This window comes from Sus scrofa, chromosome 12, assembly GCF_054392235.1.
Source record: "Sus scrofa isolate SSC_HxYL_T2T_F1_AM1 chromosome 12, Sscrofa_HxYL_maternal_Yorkshire_Landrace_v2.0, whole genome shotgun sequence".
Classification (NCBI taxonomy): Eukaryota; Metazoa; Chordata; class Mammalia; order Artiodactyla; family Suidae; genus Sus; species Sus scrofa.
Window position 1 is genome coordinate 28,747,487 of NC_139394.1, and position 20,807 is coordinate 28,768,293.

Sequence of the window (20,807 nt, forward strand, 5' to 3'; positions counted from 1 at the left end):
ATCCACTCCTCTGTTGAGGACATTTAGGTTGTTTCCATGTCTTGGCTATTTGTAAATAGTACTTCAATGAACACTGGAGTACATGTGTCTTTGTGAGTCGTGGTTTTCTCTGGATAGATGCCCAGCAGTGGGATTGCTGGATCAAATGGTAGTTCTATGTTTAGTTTTCTGAGGAATCTCCATACTGCTTTCCACAGTGGTTGCACCAATTTACATTCAATTTTAGGATTACCAAAGGGGAAAGCATGTTTGGAGGCAAGGATAAATTGGGAAGATTGGATTAACACATACACACTAATATATATATATAAAATAGGTAAGTAGGAGTTCCCTTAATGCCTCAGTGGAAGCAAATCTGACTAGTACCCATGAGGACCCAGATGCAATCCCTGGCCACGCTCAGTGGGTTGAGGATCTGGGATTGCTCTGAGCTGTGGTGTAGGTAGCAGATGCAGCTTGGATCTGGCATCACTGTGGCTGTGGTGTAGGCCAGTGGCTACAGCTTGGGTTGGAATCCTAGCCTGAGAACTTCCATATGCTGTGGGTGTGACCCTAAAAAGACAAAAAATAAAAACTAAAAAAATTAAAAAGTAAAATAGAAAAGTAACAAGAAACTCCTGCATAGCATGTGGAGGTCTATTCAATGTTCTGTAATAACCTACTTGGGGCAAAAGAATAGATTTATGTATAAGTTTATTCATAAAAAAATGCAACGAGGTCTCAAATTACACCAGTTAGAGTGACCCTTATCCAAATGTTTACAAATAGTAAATGATGGAGAAGTTTCAGAGAAAAGGTAACTCTCCTGTATTATTGTTTGGAACGTAAATCTCCAATATGGAGATCAAATAAAGGTTTTCAAAAATTACAAATAGAACTACCATATGATCCAACAATCCCATTCCTGGGCATATATCTGGAGAAAAACATATTCAAAAAGATAACTGCACTCCAATGTTCACTGCAGCACTATTTACAATAGCTAAGACACAAACGCAAACTTAATGTCCATCAACAGAGAAATGGCTCAAGAAAATATGGTAATATATACGATGGAATATTCGTTAGCCACAAAAAAAGAATGAAATAATACCATTTTCCCCAAAGTGGATTGAACTAGAGATTATCATCTTAAATGAAATAACTCAAAAGCAAGTATCAAACAATATCACTTACATGTGGGTTTTTTTTTTTTTTTTTGGCCTTTTTTCTCTATTTATCTTGTTAATGCTTTTTTTTAAAAAAAATTCATTGACTTTTATTGCATTTATAGTTGTACAATGATCATCATAACCCAGTCTTATAGCATTTCCATCCTCAAACCCCAGGTCATCTGCCCCACCCCACTACCTGTTTCCTTTGGAAACAGTAAGTTTTTCAAAGTATGTGAGATGGTATCTGTTCTAGAAAGAAGTTCACTGTATCCTGTTTTTAGAATCCACATATAAGTGATGGCGTATGACATTTGTGTTTCACTGTCTAACTTCACTTAGCATGATAAGTTCTAAGTCCATCCATGTTGCTGCAAATGCCATTTTATGGCTGAGTAATATTCCATTGTGTATATGTACTACGTCTTCTTTATCCACTCCTCTGTCTATGGGCATTTTGGTTGCTTCCATATCTTGGATACTGTATATAGTGCTGCAATGAACACTGGAGTACACCTGTCTTTTCAAGTCATGGTTTTTGCTGCATAGATGCCCAGGAGTATAATTGCTGTATCAAATGGTAATTCTATTTTAATATTTTCTCTATTTGAGGAATCCCCACACTATTTCCATAGTTGTTGCACCAAATTACATTACTACCACCAGCATAATATGGTTCCCTTTTCTCCACAACCTCTCCAGCATTTATTGTTTGTAGACTTTTTGATGAAGGCCATTTTGACTGGTGTAAGGTGGTACCTCATAGTAGTTTTGACTGGCATTTCTCTAATAATTACTGATGCTGAGCATTTTTTCATGTGTTTTATGGCCATCTATATGTCTTTGGAGAATTGTCTGTTTACCTCTTCTGCCTATTTTTTGACGGGGTTTTTTTTGTTTTGTTTTTGGTTTCAAGCAGCAAGAGCTGTTTATAAATTTTGGAGATTAATCCCTCGTAAGTCACATCATTTGAAGATATTTTCTTCCATTCTATGGGTTGTCTTTTAGTTTTGTTTAGGGTTTCCTTTGTTATGCAGAAACTGTTCAGTTTATTTAGGTTTCATTTGTTTATTTTTATCTTATTGTCATTACTCTAGGTGGTGGATCTGAGAAGATATTGCTGTGGTTTAGGTCAGAGAGTGTTCGGCCTGTTTTCCTCTAAGAGTTTTATAGTATCTGGTCTTATTTAGGTCTTTAATCCATTTTGAGTTTATTTTTTGTATTGTGTTAGGAAATGCTATAATTTCATTCTTTAAGATGTAGCTGTCCAGTTTTCTCAGCACCAGTTATTGAAGGGACTGTCTTTTCTCCATTGTATATTCTTGCCTCTTTTGTCATAGATTAGTTGACTGAAGGTGAATGGGTTTAATTCTGGGATTTCTATCCTGTTCCATGGATCTATATTTCTGTTTTTGTACCAGTAGCACATGGTTTTGATGACTAGCTTTGTAGTATAGTCTGAAGTTGGGAAGCTTGATTCCTCAAGCCCCTCTTTTCTTTCTCAGGATGGCTTTGGCTATTCTGGGTCTTTGTGCCACCAAACTTTAAAATATTTTCTTCTGGAGTTCCCGTCATGGCACAGTGGTTAAGAAATCCAACTAGGAACCATGAGGTTGCGGGTTTGATCCCTGCCTTTGCTCAGTGGGTTAATGATCTGGCATTGCTGTTAGCTGTGGTGTATGTTACAGACACAGCTCAGATCCCATGTTGCTGTGGCTCTGGCATAGAACAGCAGCTACATCTCCGATTAGACCCCTAGCCTGGGAACCTCCATATGCCATGGGAGTGGCCCATGAAATGGCAAAAAGACAATAAATTAATTAATTAATTAATTAAATAAAAATAAATAAAAATAAAAAATTTTGTTCTCATTCTGTGAAAAAATGCCCTTGGTAATTTTAAAGGTATTGCATTGAATCTATAGATTGCCTTGAGTAGTACAGACATTTTGATAATATTGAATTCTTCCAATCCAAGAGCATAGTATGTCTTTCCATCTAATTGTGTCATTCTTGATTTCTTTCAGCAGTGTCTTATAGTTTCCAGAGTACAGGTTTTTGTCTCTTTAGGTAGTTTATTCCTAGGTATTTTATTCTTCTTGATAAGATGATAAATGGGACTGTCTCCTTAATTTCGTTTTCTGATATATCATTGTTAGCATATAGAGATGCAATTGATTTCTGTGTATTAATTTTGTGTCCTGAAACTTTACCAAATTCATTGATGAGCTCTAAGTTTTCAGGTAGCATTTTTAGGATTTTCGAGGTATAGAATCATGTCTTCTATAAACAGTGATAGTTTTATGTCTTCCTTTCCAATGTGGATTCATCTTTTTTCTTTGTCTTCTCTGATTGCTGTGGCTAGGACCTCCAAAACTATGTTGAATGCTATTGGCAATTGTGGACATCCTTGTATTGTTCCTAATCTTAGCAGAGATTCCTTCAGCTTTTCAACATTGTGAATTGTGTTAGCTGTGGATTTGTAATGTATATGCCCTTCATTATGTTGAGGTAGGTTCCCTCTATCCCCACTTTCTGGAGGGGTTTTATCAGAAATAGGTGTAGGGTTTCATCAAAAGCTTTTTTTGTATCTATTGATAGGATCATATGGTTTTTATTCTTCCGTTTGTTAATGTGGTGTATTACACTGATTGGTTTGTGGATATTAAAAAATCCTTGCCTCCCTAAGATAAACTTGGTCATGGTGTACAACAATATATTGCTGGATTTGGTTTGTTATCATTTTGTTGAGGATTTTTGCATCTATGTTCATCAGTGATATTGGCCTATAATTTTCTTTTTTTCTGGCTTTGTTATCAGGGTGATGGTGGCTTCATAGCATGAGTTTGGGAGTTTTCCTTCCTCTGCAAATTTTTGGAAGGATAGGTGTTAGCTCTTCTCTAAATGTTTGATAGAATTTGCCTGTGAAGCCATCTGGTCTTGGACTTTTGTTTGTTGGACATTTTTTAATCGCAGTTTCAGTTTCAGTACTTGTGACTATCCATTCATCTTTTCTATTCCATCTTGGTTTAGTCTTGGAAGTTTGTACTTTTCTAAAAAATTGTCCATTTCTTCTAGGTTATGTTTTATTGGCATATAGTTGCTTGTAGTAGTCTCTTGTCATCCTTTGCATTTTTTTTTTTTTTTTACTTTCTGCCTTTCTAGGGCTGCTCCCGTGGCATATGGAGGTTCCCAGGCTAGGGGTTTAATCAGAGCTGTAGCTGCCAGCCTATGCCAGAGCCACAGCAATGTGGGATCTGAGCTGCGTCTGTGGCCTACACCACATCTCATGGCAACATGGGATCCTTAACCCACTGAGCAAGGGCAGGGACCGAACCCACAACCTCATGGTTCCTAGTTGGATTCGTTAACCACTGAGCCACAATGGGAACTCCGATCCTTTGTATTTCTGAAATGTCCATTGTAACTTCTATTTCTTTCTAATTTTATTGACTTGAGTCCTTTTTCTTTTTTTCTTGATGAGTCAGGCAAAGGGTTTGTTGATCTTTTCAAAGAATCAGGTTTTAGTTTCATTGACCTTTTCTATGGTTTTCTTCATTTCTATTTCATTTATTTCTTCTTTACATTTTATTTTTGTTAAAACTTCCAACTTCTCTGCTCACCCCCTCTTCTCTCAAGTACTTTGAGCAGCTTTATAATCATTACCTTCAATTCTCTATTGGGTAGATTGTTTGTCTTCACTTTTCTTAGTTCTTCTGTGGTTTTATTTTGGTTTTACATTTGGAGTATACTCTTCTTTTGCCCCATTTTACTTAACATGCTGTTTTTATTTCTATGTATTTGGAAGGTTGGTTACATTTCCCAACTGTGATGTGGCTTTTTGTATATGATCTAGGTTTGCCCTAGAGCATATGGGCTGCATGGGTCTTTCTGTAATGGTAGGCTGACTACTGTTGGCAGTCTGGTAGGTGTGATTGGCCCCCAATCTGGTTGGTTGGCAGCCCTGTTCTGTGAGGAGGCTACCATTCACTGGTGGACAGGTCCATGTCACAAAGTGTCTGGTAGAGCAGACCAAATGTTGCGGGTGAGTCCTCTGGTTGCAGGGCCTTGAGGTTCCCAGAGTTGATGCCTTCCCACTGGTTAGTAAGGCTGGGCTCAGATTTAATGTAACTGGTGTGCAAGGCTGGGTCCTGGGCTCTCTGGTGTAAGGGCCAGGTCCTGAAATGGATGTGGACGTGGGCTCAGAGAGTCTTAAGACAGCCACCCTACTCATGCTTCCCTAACGTAGAGGGAAGATTTCAAAATGTTGCTTGCCAGGACCAGTGTCCTTGTGGTAGAATGAGCTCCTCACAATGACTGCCATCAGTGTTTATGTCCCCAGGGTAAGCTCCAGTTGCCTGTTGCCTCTCGAGACTCTCCAAGATCAGTAGATGGATTTAACCCAGGCTCCCTTCAAATTACTGCTTCTTCTCTGGATTCCAAAGAGGTGAAATTTTCTGTTTGCTCTTTAAGAGTGGAGTCTACTGAGAAATGTTAATCTAAAAGAATGCTTTGGGCTGCAAGTAACAGAAATCCTGACTCAAGTGCCTCCAATAATAAGATGTTTTATTATCTCACTTAAGAAAAAAACGCTTAGTCAGTTCCATGGTTAATTCAATGCTAAAGTGGGCCATAAAAGACCTGGGTTCTTTCCAGCTTCCTGTTCTACATTTTTTAGTGTTGCTTTTTTTCCTGAGTTTGTTCAGCAGACTTACCCTCTCAACCCATGGATAGAACTGTTTATCATATGTTTATATCTATATGAGTATATTTACCAAGGTTTTCCAGAGAAATATGACCAATAGTTTGAGAGCATGTGTGTGTGTGTGTGCCTGTGTGTGTGCACACAGAGACAAAAATAATTTTTAAGGAACTGGCTCGCATGACTGTCTGTGGAGACTAAAAAACCTGAAAATTTCAAAGTAGGCCAACAGGCTGGATCCCCAGTTGATATTGTAGCTCAAGGGAAAAAAACGTCTGCAAGCACGATTTCCCTCAGTTTTTGCTTCTTAAGGCCTGCAACTGATTGGATGAGGCTTACCAACATTATATAGAGTAATTTGTTTTACTCAAAGTCTACTAACGCAAATGTTAATCTCATCTAAAAAATATCTTTACAGAAACATCTAGAATATTTGATCAAATATCTGAGTACTATGGACCAGACAAGTTGACACATAGAATTAATCATCATGGGAGTTCTCTAGCGGTACAGTGGGTTAAGGATACAATGTTGTTACTGCAGTGGCTTGGGTCACTGCTGTGGTGTGGATTCATTCCCTGGCTCAGACAACTGTGGGTGAAGCCAAAATATTTTTTAAGTATTAACCATCATGATGTCTAAATCAATCACTGTCTAAAAAGTAACTGATTGTGTATATATTAGCCAAGAGTAATTTCCTGGGGCTAGGGGAATATGGCAGCATGGAGGGTAAACACTCAAACAAAATCGGGGCTCTGGGTGTAAGACTTTAAGGCAGACTGTGGTTACGGGTGCTGTTGGATGAAGAGGTAGATTGGAGCAGTAAATAATACAGTATAGTAAACACCAGGATTTACCAAATCCAACCCTTATGGCTTCCTTTACATGTTCTATAAACCAATCCTATGAAAGCCCTGATACTACATCATGGGTTGATGGCTTATATTTCCCTTTAGACTCTGGGTTTATTTATATAAGAATCACATATCATTTAGCTCTTTTTTTCCTTTCTTTTCCTTTTGTTTTCACAGCCACACTGATAGCATATGGAATTTCCTGGGCTAGGGGTTGAATTGGAGCTGCAGCCATGCCAATACTGGATTTGAGCCAAATCAACCTATGCCACAGCTTGCAGGAATGCCGGATCCTGAACCCACTGAGCCAGGGATCAAATCCTCACAGACACAGTGTGGGGTTCTTAACCCACTAAGCCACAATGGGAACTACCCAATTAGCTTTTTAACAACAGTTCCATCCATGGTGCTTAGTATCAGGTGGTTATTCCTTAAGTACTACTGAACTGACCAAAGTGGGGTATTCTAGTGTTAAATCAGCCTTGTTTGCCATAGCGATAGGTGCCATGTACTTCTATCCACCACAAGCTCTGTTGAAGTCACAGATACACAACTGTTACACCAACTGGTAATTATTTCTGAACTCTTATAAAAACTTTTAGGACAGTAAAATTCATCCAAATAATTGAGTCATATGAAGTTCTCTTCTCTTTTATGCATCCATATTCTGAAAAAAAAAGGCTCAGTGGCAAAGTAAAGAACACTTTTAATCTTACATTCAGTAATGATAATATGAGAAAAATGGACCATTGTCCTAAGCACCAATTCAGATCAAGTGGGTCATCTGGAGTCTGTCAAATGTTAGAGCCTTGGGTCCACTTACTTAATTCACAAATTCTCATGACTCATCTTTTATGAAAGCTGGAATTCCCCAAAATTTAGAGAGTGAGATCATCAGATACTAGTCTTCTTTATCAGGAAGCCATAGGGCTTTAGGACTGTTAAATCCAGAAGATGATGGAGTAACCTCTCCAATGGCCACTGTGTGGAGATCTTTGAACTTACAAATTCAATGAACATGTACTAAACATCTTCCATGTTCTTGTATATTAAGAGACACTCACTTGAATGATTACATTTCACAATTTACAGTTTTCTGCCTTTCTCAGAGAAGTATCAAATATTCAGTTATGTTGTTACTGATAAAATAATGATAGTAATGCCAAAAGCAACTGATATGTACAGACTCATACCATGAACCACTTTCCTTATCTAATTTAATCATCAAAAAACTTCATCAGGCTGATTTGGTCTTTATCTCCATTCTAACATATGAAAAACCTGAGGCACCAAGAGTTAGTAGGCAACTTGATAACAGTTCTACCAGAAGGAAGCCATAGAGACAGACTGACTTCAAATCCATCTGACTCCATAGTCCATGCCCAGAACTCCACACCCTATTGCTTCCCATGTAGCAGGCTTTGTACATTTTATCTCATTTAAAACTGGAAAGTTAAATTCGTTTAAATCAACACATAAAGGAAAAATAAAACTTTTTTCCTGTAGTTGTTTTAGAAATATAAACCAATTCAATACAGGGCCTTGAGTACATGTAAAGAAATAATGTTGTCAGTGGGAGAAGACATTGAAAAACGTTGGAGCAGAAAAGCAAAATTTCTCAGAATATATCCAGTATTATTCAAGAAGATTTCAGTCACTACAGAGGGTATTGCTAATTTATCAAGACATTAAAACCTGGCAGAATGCCCTTTGTCGCTCTAATTAATGATCACAAAACACAAAAATATAATTACAAATGTAAATACTGGGATATATTGAATATTAGAAGCAGATTTCCCAGAAAAAACAAACAAACAAACAAACAAGCCTTCCATCCATTGGATAGGGATATCACATATCTATAACATGCCATATGAACATAGAGGTACCAATTAAGTTATTATAAGAGTATGATCAGAAACCTGATCATTTGTGGGTGAATTAATCAAGCCCAGTTTCTATGCCTACTGGGCCAAGGCCTAAATGTACCACTGTAAATTTATCAAGTTAATAATAACAATTTATGAGACTATTTGGCAGTCAGCTGGCTTTTCTCTGGATTATCCACTCTCCCTCACTGTGCCTGGTTTCCTCCTACTGAAAAACTCCAAGAGTACCTATTTATGTCTCACAATACAAATGAGAAAAGTGATGCCCAGGGGTTTGGCAACTTGCTTAGCTCTGAACAGGTGATGTAATGAACTCTATAGAAAAACCAGAAAAGAAGGCATAGCAGCCAAGAATGAACCAGGTGACCTGGCAACACCGCTCTTCCCCATATCACAAAGTCCACAACTGACAATTGGGGCCCTCTGTTTTCAAGTGCCTGACTTAGAGCCCCATATTGACTCCTTTTGAGAAGTTATTTCCCACTCTCTCACACACAAGCAGTTAAAAATACTTTGAAATCTCACCTGCTTCCCCTTCCCTCCTTCTCTTTAACATTCATGCCCTTTCATGCAGCACTTCAAGACAAGTGCTACAAAGTCTTGAAGCTGCAGAAGGATGAAGACTATGATTAGGATAAGAGTAGGGGGAAAACAAGGACCCTCCACTTTGCCCTGAAACTGAAGTATGCTTCTGGCACTAACGTGTCTTCATTTCTCCTCCATCCCTCTTATTAACTGCATCCTCTCTACCTGCTATTTTTAGCTGGTGTTTGGCTCAATCTGCTAGGTTCTGACCATAACTGCTACTGAAATGACATCAGTGACAGCATGCATCCCAGAAAGCTTCATTGCCACAGTCAGACTCTCCAGACTTCCTGTTTCATTAATATTAAAAAATGGCTCTTTCTCACTTAGCCAAATTTCAGCATAGAGAACTTCAATCCTGACTCCTCCATTGCCCTCTCCAGACAGAACCACCTGTGGATGGAAAGACCTTAAGATGTAAGCTCAGATGGAAAAACATGGTCTTGGTTAAATTACCTCTCATTTAATAAACTTTCTCTTGATGGAGTATTCATGTAACACGTAAGTCAGACTATGGTGCCTTTTGCAATACATTCCATGCCATGTAGCAAATGCAAAATTCGGGAAATAATACTATATTTCATTCAAATTATTTTCTTAAAAATAAGGTAACAAAAATAAATGTGCATTTACCTGGGACAAAGCTTCCCTGGACCACCTCCTTATACGCCCACCAGCCTTCATGGATTTTTGGTGAATTCTGTTGAGCTAAAGGAAAAACAAAGAGAAAGGAAACTAAGAAGATAACCAAGAAGTACTGGGTCTTGGTTGACAAGCAAGAAGAGGGTCTATACATAAAATAATCCTTTTCTAAAAAATGCAACATCAACCTTCTTCCTCTTATTTTCAAGTAGATTATTAATTTGTAAAGAAATTGTTATAGTGTTTTATAAAAAACACTCAGTATATTTCTAATGAAGTTAAACAGACAGTAATTATATATTTAAGTCTATTTAAACTCACCTGTTACTACCTCTGACTCACCTCAGTTCTTTACCCATCCCTTACACACACATGCACACACACATACACACTTCCATATAGGGAAGACCTATCAGTCTGACTGAACTATCAATTCAAGAAACATCATTTAAAAGAAAGAAGGAAAAAGAAGCCCCTGGATGACCGAGTGTTGCAACTGACAAAAGTATCAATGAAAGCCTCTGTTCCATCAAGAAATTTGCCAAACGCTTTGCTCTCTCTTTATCTCCAATAATTGTTTCTTCAATATCTCCATCCATTAAGATGTGGAATTATGTAAGATTTTAGCAGGCAACAAGACAATCAGACCATCTGAATAAAGTCTGTTATAATGATGGAAATGCCAAGTTTTCGTTAGCTTTCTTTGACATGCATTGTAAATGATCCAAATTCGCCCTGTAAAAATCAATCAGCCTGAGTAGGGCCATTTGATGCCCATCAATTATGAAATATGATAGGTACAGGCTAGAGTTGAAGAAAATAAAGGTATTTTATGTAATACATTTTCAAATGCCCTTGTATGCCCAGTCTGGCCTCATACTGTTTGGCAATTTGAAAAGGCAGGCAGGACAGCACATTTAAAAGGCACCTTATTTAAAGTTATTTTATAATATATCTGAGAGCACCAAGAGAAGTACTGCATTTCCATTTTGACATCTCCCAGCAAGATTCTTAATAATCATCTTTTTGTTGTTTATATCTGATTTCCAGTGAGTGGAAGAAAGCTGATAGAGAATTCCTAAGAGCAAACAGGTGAGCAGAAAGCCATGTTAACTTCCACTGTTTTCTCTGCTTCTCTTTGTCTATGGGCTGGAATTTCTTTTCTTGATGTGTAACCAGCCCCTGGGAAAGACATGTAATCTAATCAAAATTGTGACAATAAAATCTGTCATCAGTGCCAGATGAGGAAACCTGGATAGGAAACCCTATTTCAATTTTATTCTCTTTTTTGGTTGTTATGGTAGTTTGAGAATGTGTAAGTTTCAAAAGAAAACTCGAGTCTTAGGATTTGGAGAGAGAATTCATTTTCTCTTATACAGATGGAGAAACTTAGGCATAGAAAAGGGATAACACTTTAAAAAGTATAGTGCCTTAGAATAGGAGTTAACAAAGTTTTCTCCAAGTGCTCAGATAGTTAATACTTATGCTTTGAAAGCTGTCTGTCCCAACTACTCAACTCTGTCATTGGAGCACAAAAGCAGCCACATGCAATATATAAATGAATGAGTGTGGCTCTGTGCCAAGAAAATTTTATTTACAAACACAGACAGACTTGGCCTGTGGGCTGCAGTTTGCTGATTCTGTTTTAGAGCTAGAAAGAATTATTGTCATCTAATTCTGCTTCCTAATTAAATGTTTTAGGAGTGAGCTACTTTAAAAAGAAAATTCCTGTCATTAACTATAAGACAGAACTAAATAAATCAAATACTTAGGTTCTACGAAAACACAACTGTAGAACACTTCTACATGGAAATCATAGTGGCCTCTCAACTTAGTGGAAAACAAAACTCAAAGAGCAATGACTGAGAGTCCTCTGGTGTGGAGGGAAGGAAATGGTATAATAAAGAACAAAGGAGCCTCACTAAGGTATCCAGCAGGGGAAAGGGGATTATTTAACTACACTCCACCATCAGTCAAAATGCACCAAACTGTAAGCATGCACATTTCAAAAAATGTGCTCCCAAGTCCTGGGCCAGCACAATTGTGCCAGGTGGCAAGAAAAAATGGAGTCAAATATATGGACAATGCACTTAACAGCACATGTGATGCTGTGGTTACTTGGTTTTAATTTGATAGTAGGAGCCCTAACAGTTGTTTTCCAAATAAAATGCTTTTCTCTGCTGGGGGAATCAGTCACAGTAGACTCTTTTATTTAGGTCAATGTGTTTCATTTAAAAGTATAGGGGGAAATACCATACCTGAAGTATTTATACCTGAGCCATTCTTTACTTTGTCTCAAGTTGTGAGAGGAGGAAACTCATTTCTATCCCTTCTCCCTATGTGACCCTAATTTATATAAAAACTAGACAGAATATTCAGATCATCAAGGATAGTACTGGCTAACTCGGTGACAAAATGACTGTCCCCATTCCAAACACAGAAGATAGGTATAACCTGGGATCACCTTACACACTGGGACAGAACCAAAAATCTGACATCAAAATTACATTTGCATTGGAAAATAAAGTAAGAAATTGGTGGTGGAGCAGCCGGTATTACTTTCACTCAGAAGGCTTAGAACAAGCTCACAGTTAAAAAGCTCAAAGGTGGCTAGAGTTGAATATCATCAGAAAGTCCCTAACATTTCTGATTCTGAGCCTGATACTCTAGAATCTATGCAGTTTGAATTTGCCACTCATTCTGATCTCATAATCGTTATGAAATTTCTAGCCACCTGCTGTTCCCAAGTATGCCATGTTTACTGTTCTTTCCATACCTTTGCTCTATCTTTTTTTAACCCAGAATATTCCCTCTTTATCTACTTATTGACTAATCCTACTCAATTCTCAATTCTCAAAATCTTACCAATTCTCACTCTTTTCAAGAAACTTCTTCAGATCATTTTTCCTCTACTATAACACCTCATCTCCCTGAATTTTAGAACATTAGTGTCCATTCCTTATTTGTTACTTTCGTTAATTCAGCAAACATTTATTGAGTACCTGTGATTGTCAGGCAGTGTTCTAAGCATCAAAAATACAGAATTCCTATTTTCCAAGAACTTACATTCTACTAGAAGGAGACAAAAAAAGCAAACAAATTGAATTAAACTATAAGAAGAATATTAGATAGAAAAAAGTACTCTGCATTATAATTAAAGAAGGTGAGGTAATAGAGAGTGATTGGAAATATACATTAGATTGTGTAACAGTGATGGCCTTTGAGATTTTGACATTTAGCTTAGATTTAAATGACAAAAAAATCCAACCTCATCAAAATCAGCGATGATAATATTTCAGGTGGATTAAAAGATCCTATGAAGCCAGGCAGGAGTGGCTTCTTCCAGAAATGTAAGTGTCCTTATGAGTGAAATATAGCAGATATATGCGGAAAAAAAGTTCAAGAAAGAACTGATAATTTAGGTAGAACCCAGGAGAAAGATGATGGTGGCTTCAACTAGCATAGTGTTGGTGAAAATAGAAAAGGATGGACTCTATATAATTAATGCATATTTTATAAAATGTATACATATATTTATAGTTCCTATATATTTTAGAGGAAGAGTGACTAGGACTTGCTGATGAGTTGAATGAGGAAATTTGAAGACCGTAGATCAAGGACAACTTCCACCATTATTGACCTGAGAGACTAGATGTTCACAGTTACTGAGATGACAAGGAAGAGAGACTGGGGGAGGAGTAGCTTTGAAATGTGAAGTGAAGAGTACTGTTTGAGATGCTAGTGAGCATTTATGGGGAGATGTTAAGTAGGCAGTTGGATATAAAATGAGTTCTGAAGAGAGATTAAAAAAAAAAAAATATATATATATATATATATGTATATATATATATATCACCCTTCCTCATATAAATGATATTTAAAACCTTGAGTTTTGGAGTTCCTGTCATGGTGCAGTAAAAACAAATCTGACTAGGAACCATAAGGTTGCGGGTTTGATCCTTGGCCTCACTTAGTGGGTTAAGGATCCAGTGTTGCCATGAGCTGTGGTGTAGGTCGCAGATGCAGCTTGATCTGCCATTGCTGTGGCTGTGGTGTAGGCCAGTGGCTGCAGCTCCGATTAGACCCCTAGTCTGAGAACCTCCATATGCCAAGAGTGTGGCCCTAAAAAAGACAAAGGACAAAAAATAAAAATAGAAGTAAAAATTTAAAAAAAATAAAACCTTGAGTTTAGAAGACATCTCCGAGAGGAAAATGGAAATATATATACAGAGACCAAAAGGGACACAGAATTGAGTTCTTGGATGTTCAATACTTAGAGACTAAACAGAGGAGGAAAATCCAAAATCAGATTGAGAGATAGAGGCTACTAAAGTTGGAGAAAAAAAGAAACAGGAGAGAAAATAGTAGTCCCATGCCATTCTTTTCTATATTTATTTCCCTCTCTCTCTCTCCATCCCTCCCCACCACACTTATTTTATAATAATTTTAGATTTATAGAAAAATTACAAAGATAGTACAGAGAGTGCCCATATATACTCCAAACCCATCTCCTTTATCATGAACATCCTTCATTACTACATGAACCTAATGTCCTTTTTTCTATTCCAGGGTCTCATCCAAGATCCCACATTTCATTTAACTATCATGTCTCCTTAGTCTTCTCATGGCTGCAACAATTTCTTCATACATTTTAAATTTGTAATGTCCCTACAGCCCTTTCTCCCTAAATAAATTAAAATTATCTCAAGGGTAAATGTTGTGCCTTGTCTACAATAATGTACCATATAATAGTGCAATGGGTAGTGCTTAACGAATATTTTTTTAATAAATCTACGAAGGGAGAAAGACATGTAAAGTGCCGTTTAGAAATGCTATTCACAAGTTTTATGGGAATACCCACCCTTCAGATTCCTCTCCACTTTTTCCCTAAAATAAGTTTAATGATAAATAATTCTTAGATTTTAAGAATTATGTAACTAAAATAATAATAGTAGAACACAAAAGGGATTAAAAAGATCAGCCTTAATCTGTATAAATTTAATACTGTAGCTATAATTTTGTTTTCTGCTTCTTTCACCAAGAATTACGTCCTGAGTTGTTTTCACCATTCTCATTTTTAATGTGCACATTACAGTCCTTTTAGTTAACATGCCGCAATTTCCCACTTATTCCCTTCCTATTGGACATTTGATTGTTTGAATTCTGCAACTAACTTTTTCACTTCCAGAGCATCCCTTGCTCTCCCTCTTTTAGACCCTTTCTTTAGCATAGTGTGCCAAAATCAGGGTCAAAGAACAAGGCGTAAGTGTATTTTTTAAGTTACTTCATGAAAAATGTAAAGTAATTTGTACTGCCATAGTTATGTAAGCGGTTATTTTTAAAGCAAAATATTAGACTAACCTCAAGACAAATAAATAATAATATAATAATGCTAGTACGTTTAAAAATAATTTTGACTTCTGACAAATAGGCAGTTAATAAGCTCTGTAACTCTTTCAAATGAGTGATTCTCTTCCATCACAAATTCATGAAATGAACAGTTCATCAAAGTCAGAACACATTTTGTATTTCACTATTTTTTACTATTATTTATCATATTGAAATCAAGAATAGATGTATTTTCCGTAAATATTATAGATCAATTTTGTAGTAGAGTCTATTCATGTTTTAAAGTGGATGAAACTTCAGATCCCAAAAGTTAAACTCCATGCTCAGATTCACCTAGCCTCCCATAAATCACAGCAATGATGAGAATGCATGTGTTATATTCAGAATACTTGAAAGATTATAGATATAGTGAATCTACTTTTAAATCACAATTGATAACCTTTTTGAAACTGATAATTTCAAAACTCAACAAGTTAGTCAATTGTGATATTAATCTCATTTCACTTGAAACTTGCAATCATGACTAATAGCTTTGAATGAGACTAAAATCTCTTCATATCTCTTAAGCTTGAACTCAGCAAGGCTAAGTCAAAAAAGGAAAGGAAACAAGAAAAAACGTTGGTGCCTTTTGAGGTACTGTGAAATAAAGGAAAATATACAGCAATCTGTAATTTTTTTTTTTTTTGTCTTTTGTCTTTTTTGTTTTTGTTGTTGTTGTTGTTGCTATTTCTTGGGCCGCTCCCACGGCATATGGAGGTTCCCAGGCTAGGGGTTGAATCGGAGCTGTAGCCACCGGCCTACGCCAGAGCCACAGCAACGCAGGATCTGAGCCGCGTCTGCAACCTACACCACAGCTCACGGCAACGCTGGATCGTTAACCCACTGAGCAAGGGCAGGGACCGAACCCGCAACCTCATGGTTCCTAGTCGAATTCGTTAACCACTGCGCCACGACGGGAACTCCCAGCAATCTGTAATTTAATACCAAACATATTACTAGATTTTATGTCACTTAGAACAAACAATATCCTCTTTCAAATGCTCAAATTAAAAAAAAAAACAAAAAAGAAACACAAATAACCTCAATGTCCTTATCTGAAAATTGGGAATAACTGCCTTGAAGGACTAAACATGCTAATTTATGTAAGACAATACTGGAGTTCCCTGGTGGCCTAGTGGTTAGGGTTTGGTGATGTCTCTGCAATGGCTCAGGTCACAGCTGTGACTCAGATTCTGTCCCTGCCTAGGAACTTCCACATGCTGTGGGCATGGTTAAAAAACAAACAAAAAAAAAGATAATACTTTGTGCTCACTACACAACATCCACTACTTTTATTATTTGATGTTAGTAGTGGTGAGTTTGGGGGATGTGGGGTGCAACCAAAAAGCAGAAAGGGAATCTGGCAAAAGATTAAAAAGTAGAAAATTGCTCAGAAAACAAAATCAGAAGCTATGGTAGAATTTTACTTGAAACTGGTTGAAATTAAAAAAAAAAAAATGGCCTGAAGAATCCCTCCTCTAGATTCTGAGCTAACTCATGGGAGAAAAAAGATAACCCTGCCTGACCCAGGGAGAGTTAGAAAGCCCCTGATGACACTCATGACATTTTCCGCTGAAAGCATAGTTGCCAAGAAACCTGTGGGAACAGAACATGAGACTTGAAAAGAAAAACAACTAATTCAACCTGTGCTACTTGGTAATAAAGCCCAATGCCCAATAACGCTACAGGAAAAGCAGACAAAAATGACTCACTGGAATCAATTAGCATGGTGGGACATAAGGTCAGATGAAACTCTTAGGCAAAGGCCAGATGGTTTTATTAATTAATTTATTTTTTTCATAAACTATCAGTTCAACATCTTTTTGTCCTTTCAGTTTCTGATCTCAGTATTTACTAATCATGCACTACATGACAGATGGTATTACATACTTTATAAGTGGTAGAGACAGGGAATCATGAACACATCGGAGTTGTGCAGATGAGCAATTATTTAAGTAACAAAGACAAAAAAAGAAAAGCTTGAAATTTGAATTATCTGGAGAGTTGTAGCTGCAAAAAAAATTTGTTCATTCTTTCTATCTCTGCTATTATTTCAATGAAGTTGACTCAAAATTTTATATTCCTCCCCTGGATTTTTAGTTCCAGTTTAATCCAACATTTTTAGAAGTCCACTGAGGTATTGCTATTTTCCTGGACTACATGATCACAACAATTGTCTTTTGCCCTTGAGGCGAAGACAGTGTGAATAATCCATTTCCCTCTTCTTTCTTAACAAGAAAGCCTTGGTTTTTAGTAAAACACATTGACTTCTCAGAACAAAGACTGCATTTGCCTATCTCTCTAGCTAGGTATGGATACGTGACCAAATCCTGGCTAATGTGTATAGGACATCCAAGAAATATTAAAGGGAAACTCTATGCCTCCTCTCATCTCCTCCAGGATGTTAGAGCATAGACATGATGGCAAGGGTTCAAGTTGCTATCTTAAAATATAAAGCAAAAGCCTCATTTCCAATAGGCAGAGCTGGAATGCCTATATTTAGAAGAGAGAAATAAACTTTCATTGGTATTTTCAGTCACTCACAGCTGACACTAATCCAAATGATACACATTCACCTCCAATACGCAAGGAATTAAGACATTGGTTCTACTTGCTTTAGCTCTAATCCATTATTTCCTATACATTTATATTACCTAGACAGAGGTCCTCGATAATTATTTAAATGGGCAATTACAGATGCCTAATAACAGGACTCCTTGTCTCCATGCCACCTGCTGCTGTCCTCCCATCTACCCCATTATTAAGATTCCTCTTCCTAAAGCACTGCTTTTCTCATGTATTTCATTACCCCTTCAAAATTATATGATGACTTTCAACCTCTTACAGAAAAATATCCAAACTCATTGATCGACATTCAAGGATTTCCACAATAATGGCTCCCTGTTGGTTACACAATGACAGGCAAGTGAGGCTTTCAATGTTCTGGTAGAATGTGGTTAATCTAACTGTTTTCAAAACTCACTCCAGTTTCCTGTGACTGTCATTTCTCTGTGTTTTCATAGAATTTATTATACACTTCTGCCTTAGTGCATATACTATTTTCTTAAATTATCTTTCATAGATTTGTCATCCTGACAGAACAAGTATCAAATAAATACTTCTTAACTGAAGTAAATTTAAACATTTTTCCACTGACTGACCCTATGTCCTAGTTAGACTAACCTGTCTTCTCTTATTTATGTGTCATTTGCCCGTGCTATTTATTTTTCCTGTAACATCATTTTTCTGCAGCTTATCCAAAGTAATTCAATTCTTCAAGTATCAGCTCAAAAGCCACCTTCTCCTTGAAAACTTCCATATTCTTTACAGCTGGAAGAAAGCTTTATCACCTCTGGAGTAAGTTTCTTACCATTTTATGTACAATTTATTTCATTTCAATCCAATTCAACTTTATTCAATTCAATCAAATCCAATAAAAAAAATAATACTTAAATGTACTCAACGTATTTGACTACTCATTCCAGGTTTCTATTTTAGAGAGGTTCACAGTTCAATGAGAAAGAAAAGGCGTCTTTAACATATTTGAGGTTAATGTTTATTCAATATATTAGTTAAGATAATGCTAGTGATGATAATGCTAGTTTACCTGCTATAAAAAGTATACTCTATGTCTCGAAGATGGGAGGTGGGATCAAGATGGCAGAGAAGTAAGACATGGCACTCACCTTCTCCTACAAATATATCAAAAAAAATCTACATGAGAATGATTTGCACAGAACACCTACTGAACACTAGCAGAAGACCTTAAGCCTCAAAAGAAGAGCAAGAAATCCTCCACATAACTGGGTAGAACAAGAGAAAAAGAAAGAAAGAAAGAGAGAGAGAAAGAAAGGAATCAGTATAGGACAAGCACTCCTGAGATGGAGCTGAGAAAGAGCAAAGGAACCCACACCTTGGGAAGCCACCTAATGATGGGGAGATCAGCTGAGATGGAGGGACCTCAGAGCTGCAGAGAAAACCACAGTAGCTGGACTGAGAAGAGAAAAGCAGAGAGAGAGCCAAAATACCATTGGTACCACCACCCCTGGACACACAGCCTGAGATGTTTGGCAGGGGAGCTGGGCACTGAGACTCGGGGTCCAGAGGTCAGTTACAAGGTGAGGACTAGTGTTGGCTGTGGGGAGACAGCCTGAGGGAGCTAGGGAGCAGGGCTGAGAAGTGGAGCATCACAGCCAAAGGGAACCCGAGAGGAGGTCTGGGCCCATAGGAGAAGCAAGGTGCCATTGATTGGGAGCTCAAGAGGAGGAGGGGCAGACTGCCAGAGGAATTTCTTTCTCTGCACACATGAGGACACTCGGAGGGTGGGACTATGGGTAGCAAAGCACTTCTTGTGCCTGTGATGCCCTCACTTGAGCCAGCTAGGGGTAGTGGCACTTCCTGCACTGCCTAAGTGGGATTGAGCTTTTTGTGTGGTCTAGAGGTGTGGGGACAAACCACTGGAGTTATCTCTGACACAAGAGGTAAGCATGGCCCACCACTAGGGGTCCATGACTAGGCACCACTTGTGGACCCAGTCACCTCAGAGTGCAGAACAGAGGAGGGCAAGGAAACCAAGCACCACCCATTGCTGCTCTTACTCCCCTGGGAATGCACACACCCTGCCACTGCCACTGCCAAATGCTCCAGGCACCACCTAAACCTGCCTGAGGGCCACTACCACTTCTCAGTGCCCTGCAATGAGGAGCAATCTGTGCCATCTTCCCACAGGTCCTTGCTATTGTTAAGAGCCCAGAAACCAGGTACTATTAGTCCTATCTACTACCTCCATATCCCTGGAAGAACATGCAGCACCCTATCAATGGGATAACAGCCTGCTCAAACTAAGGTAAGAGCAAATATCCAAACTTCCATGCCAAAAATAAGTAATAAAACCCTACAAAATACACAGGGGCACTCTTGCATATAAGTAGTAGTTGATATCCCTAAACTCACAGAATAAAAAAAAAAATGTATAAGCAAAATGAACACACTCAGGAATCATTCCCAGTTAAAAGAACAGAAGAACTCACCTGAAGTAGCAAAAAAATGAAACAGACCTCTGTAGTCTAACAGACACTGAGTTCAAAAGGAAAGAGTAAAGATACTGAAGGAATTAAGGGCAAATATGAAGGAATTAAGAACAGATATAAACAGTAATGCAGATTACTTTGGAAAGGAACTAGAACATATAAGGAGGAACCAAGAAAAATTAGAAAATTCATTTGTAGATATGCAAGCTGAATTGAAGGCACTGAAGAGTAAAATGAATAAGGCAGAAGAATAACTTAGTGACTTAGAAGATAGAATAATGGAAGTTACCCAATCAGGACAGCAGACAGAAAACCAAATTGAAAAAAAACATGAGAGCAATATGAAATATTTGTGGTATAATATAAAGCAGGCCAATCTATGCATAATAGGGATTCCAGATGGAGAAGAAAAAGAAAAGTGGATATAAAATGTATTTGAAGAAATTATGGCTGAAAACTTACTAAATGTAAAGGGTACAGATATCAAGATACAGGAAGCACAGAGGGCCCAAACAAGTTGAACCAAAAGAGCACACACAAAGACATATAATAAAAATGGCAAAAGTT

The 20,807-nt window shown here is 37.6% G+C and overlaps 1 protein-coding gene across 3 annotated transcripts in view; it reads right to left on the minus strand.

Annotated features, from left to right (window-relative positions):
* The window catches only part of CA10 (carbonic anhydrase 10), a 640,214-nt gene that overhangs the window by 546,232 nt on the left and 73,175 nt on the right, over window positions 1–20,807 (minus strand). For all 3 annotated transcript variants that reach the window (XM_021067239.2, XM_084984889.1, XM_084984890.1), the window contains exon 2: window positions 9,814–9,888. In XM_021067239.2, the coding sequence (XP_020922898.1) occupies window positions 9,814–9,888 (75 nt within the window). The remainder of the gene's footprint in view (window positions 1–9,813; window positions 9,889–20,807) is intronic.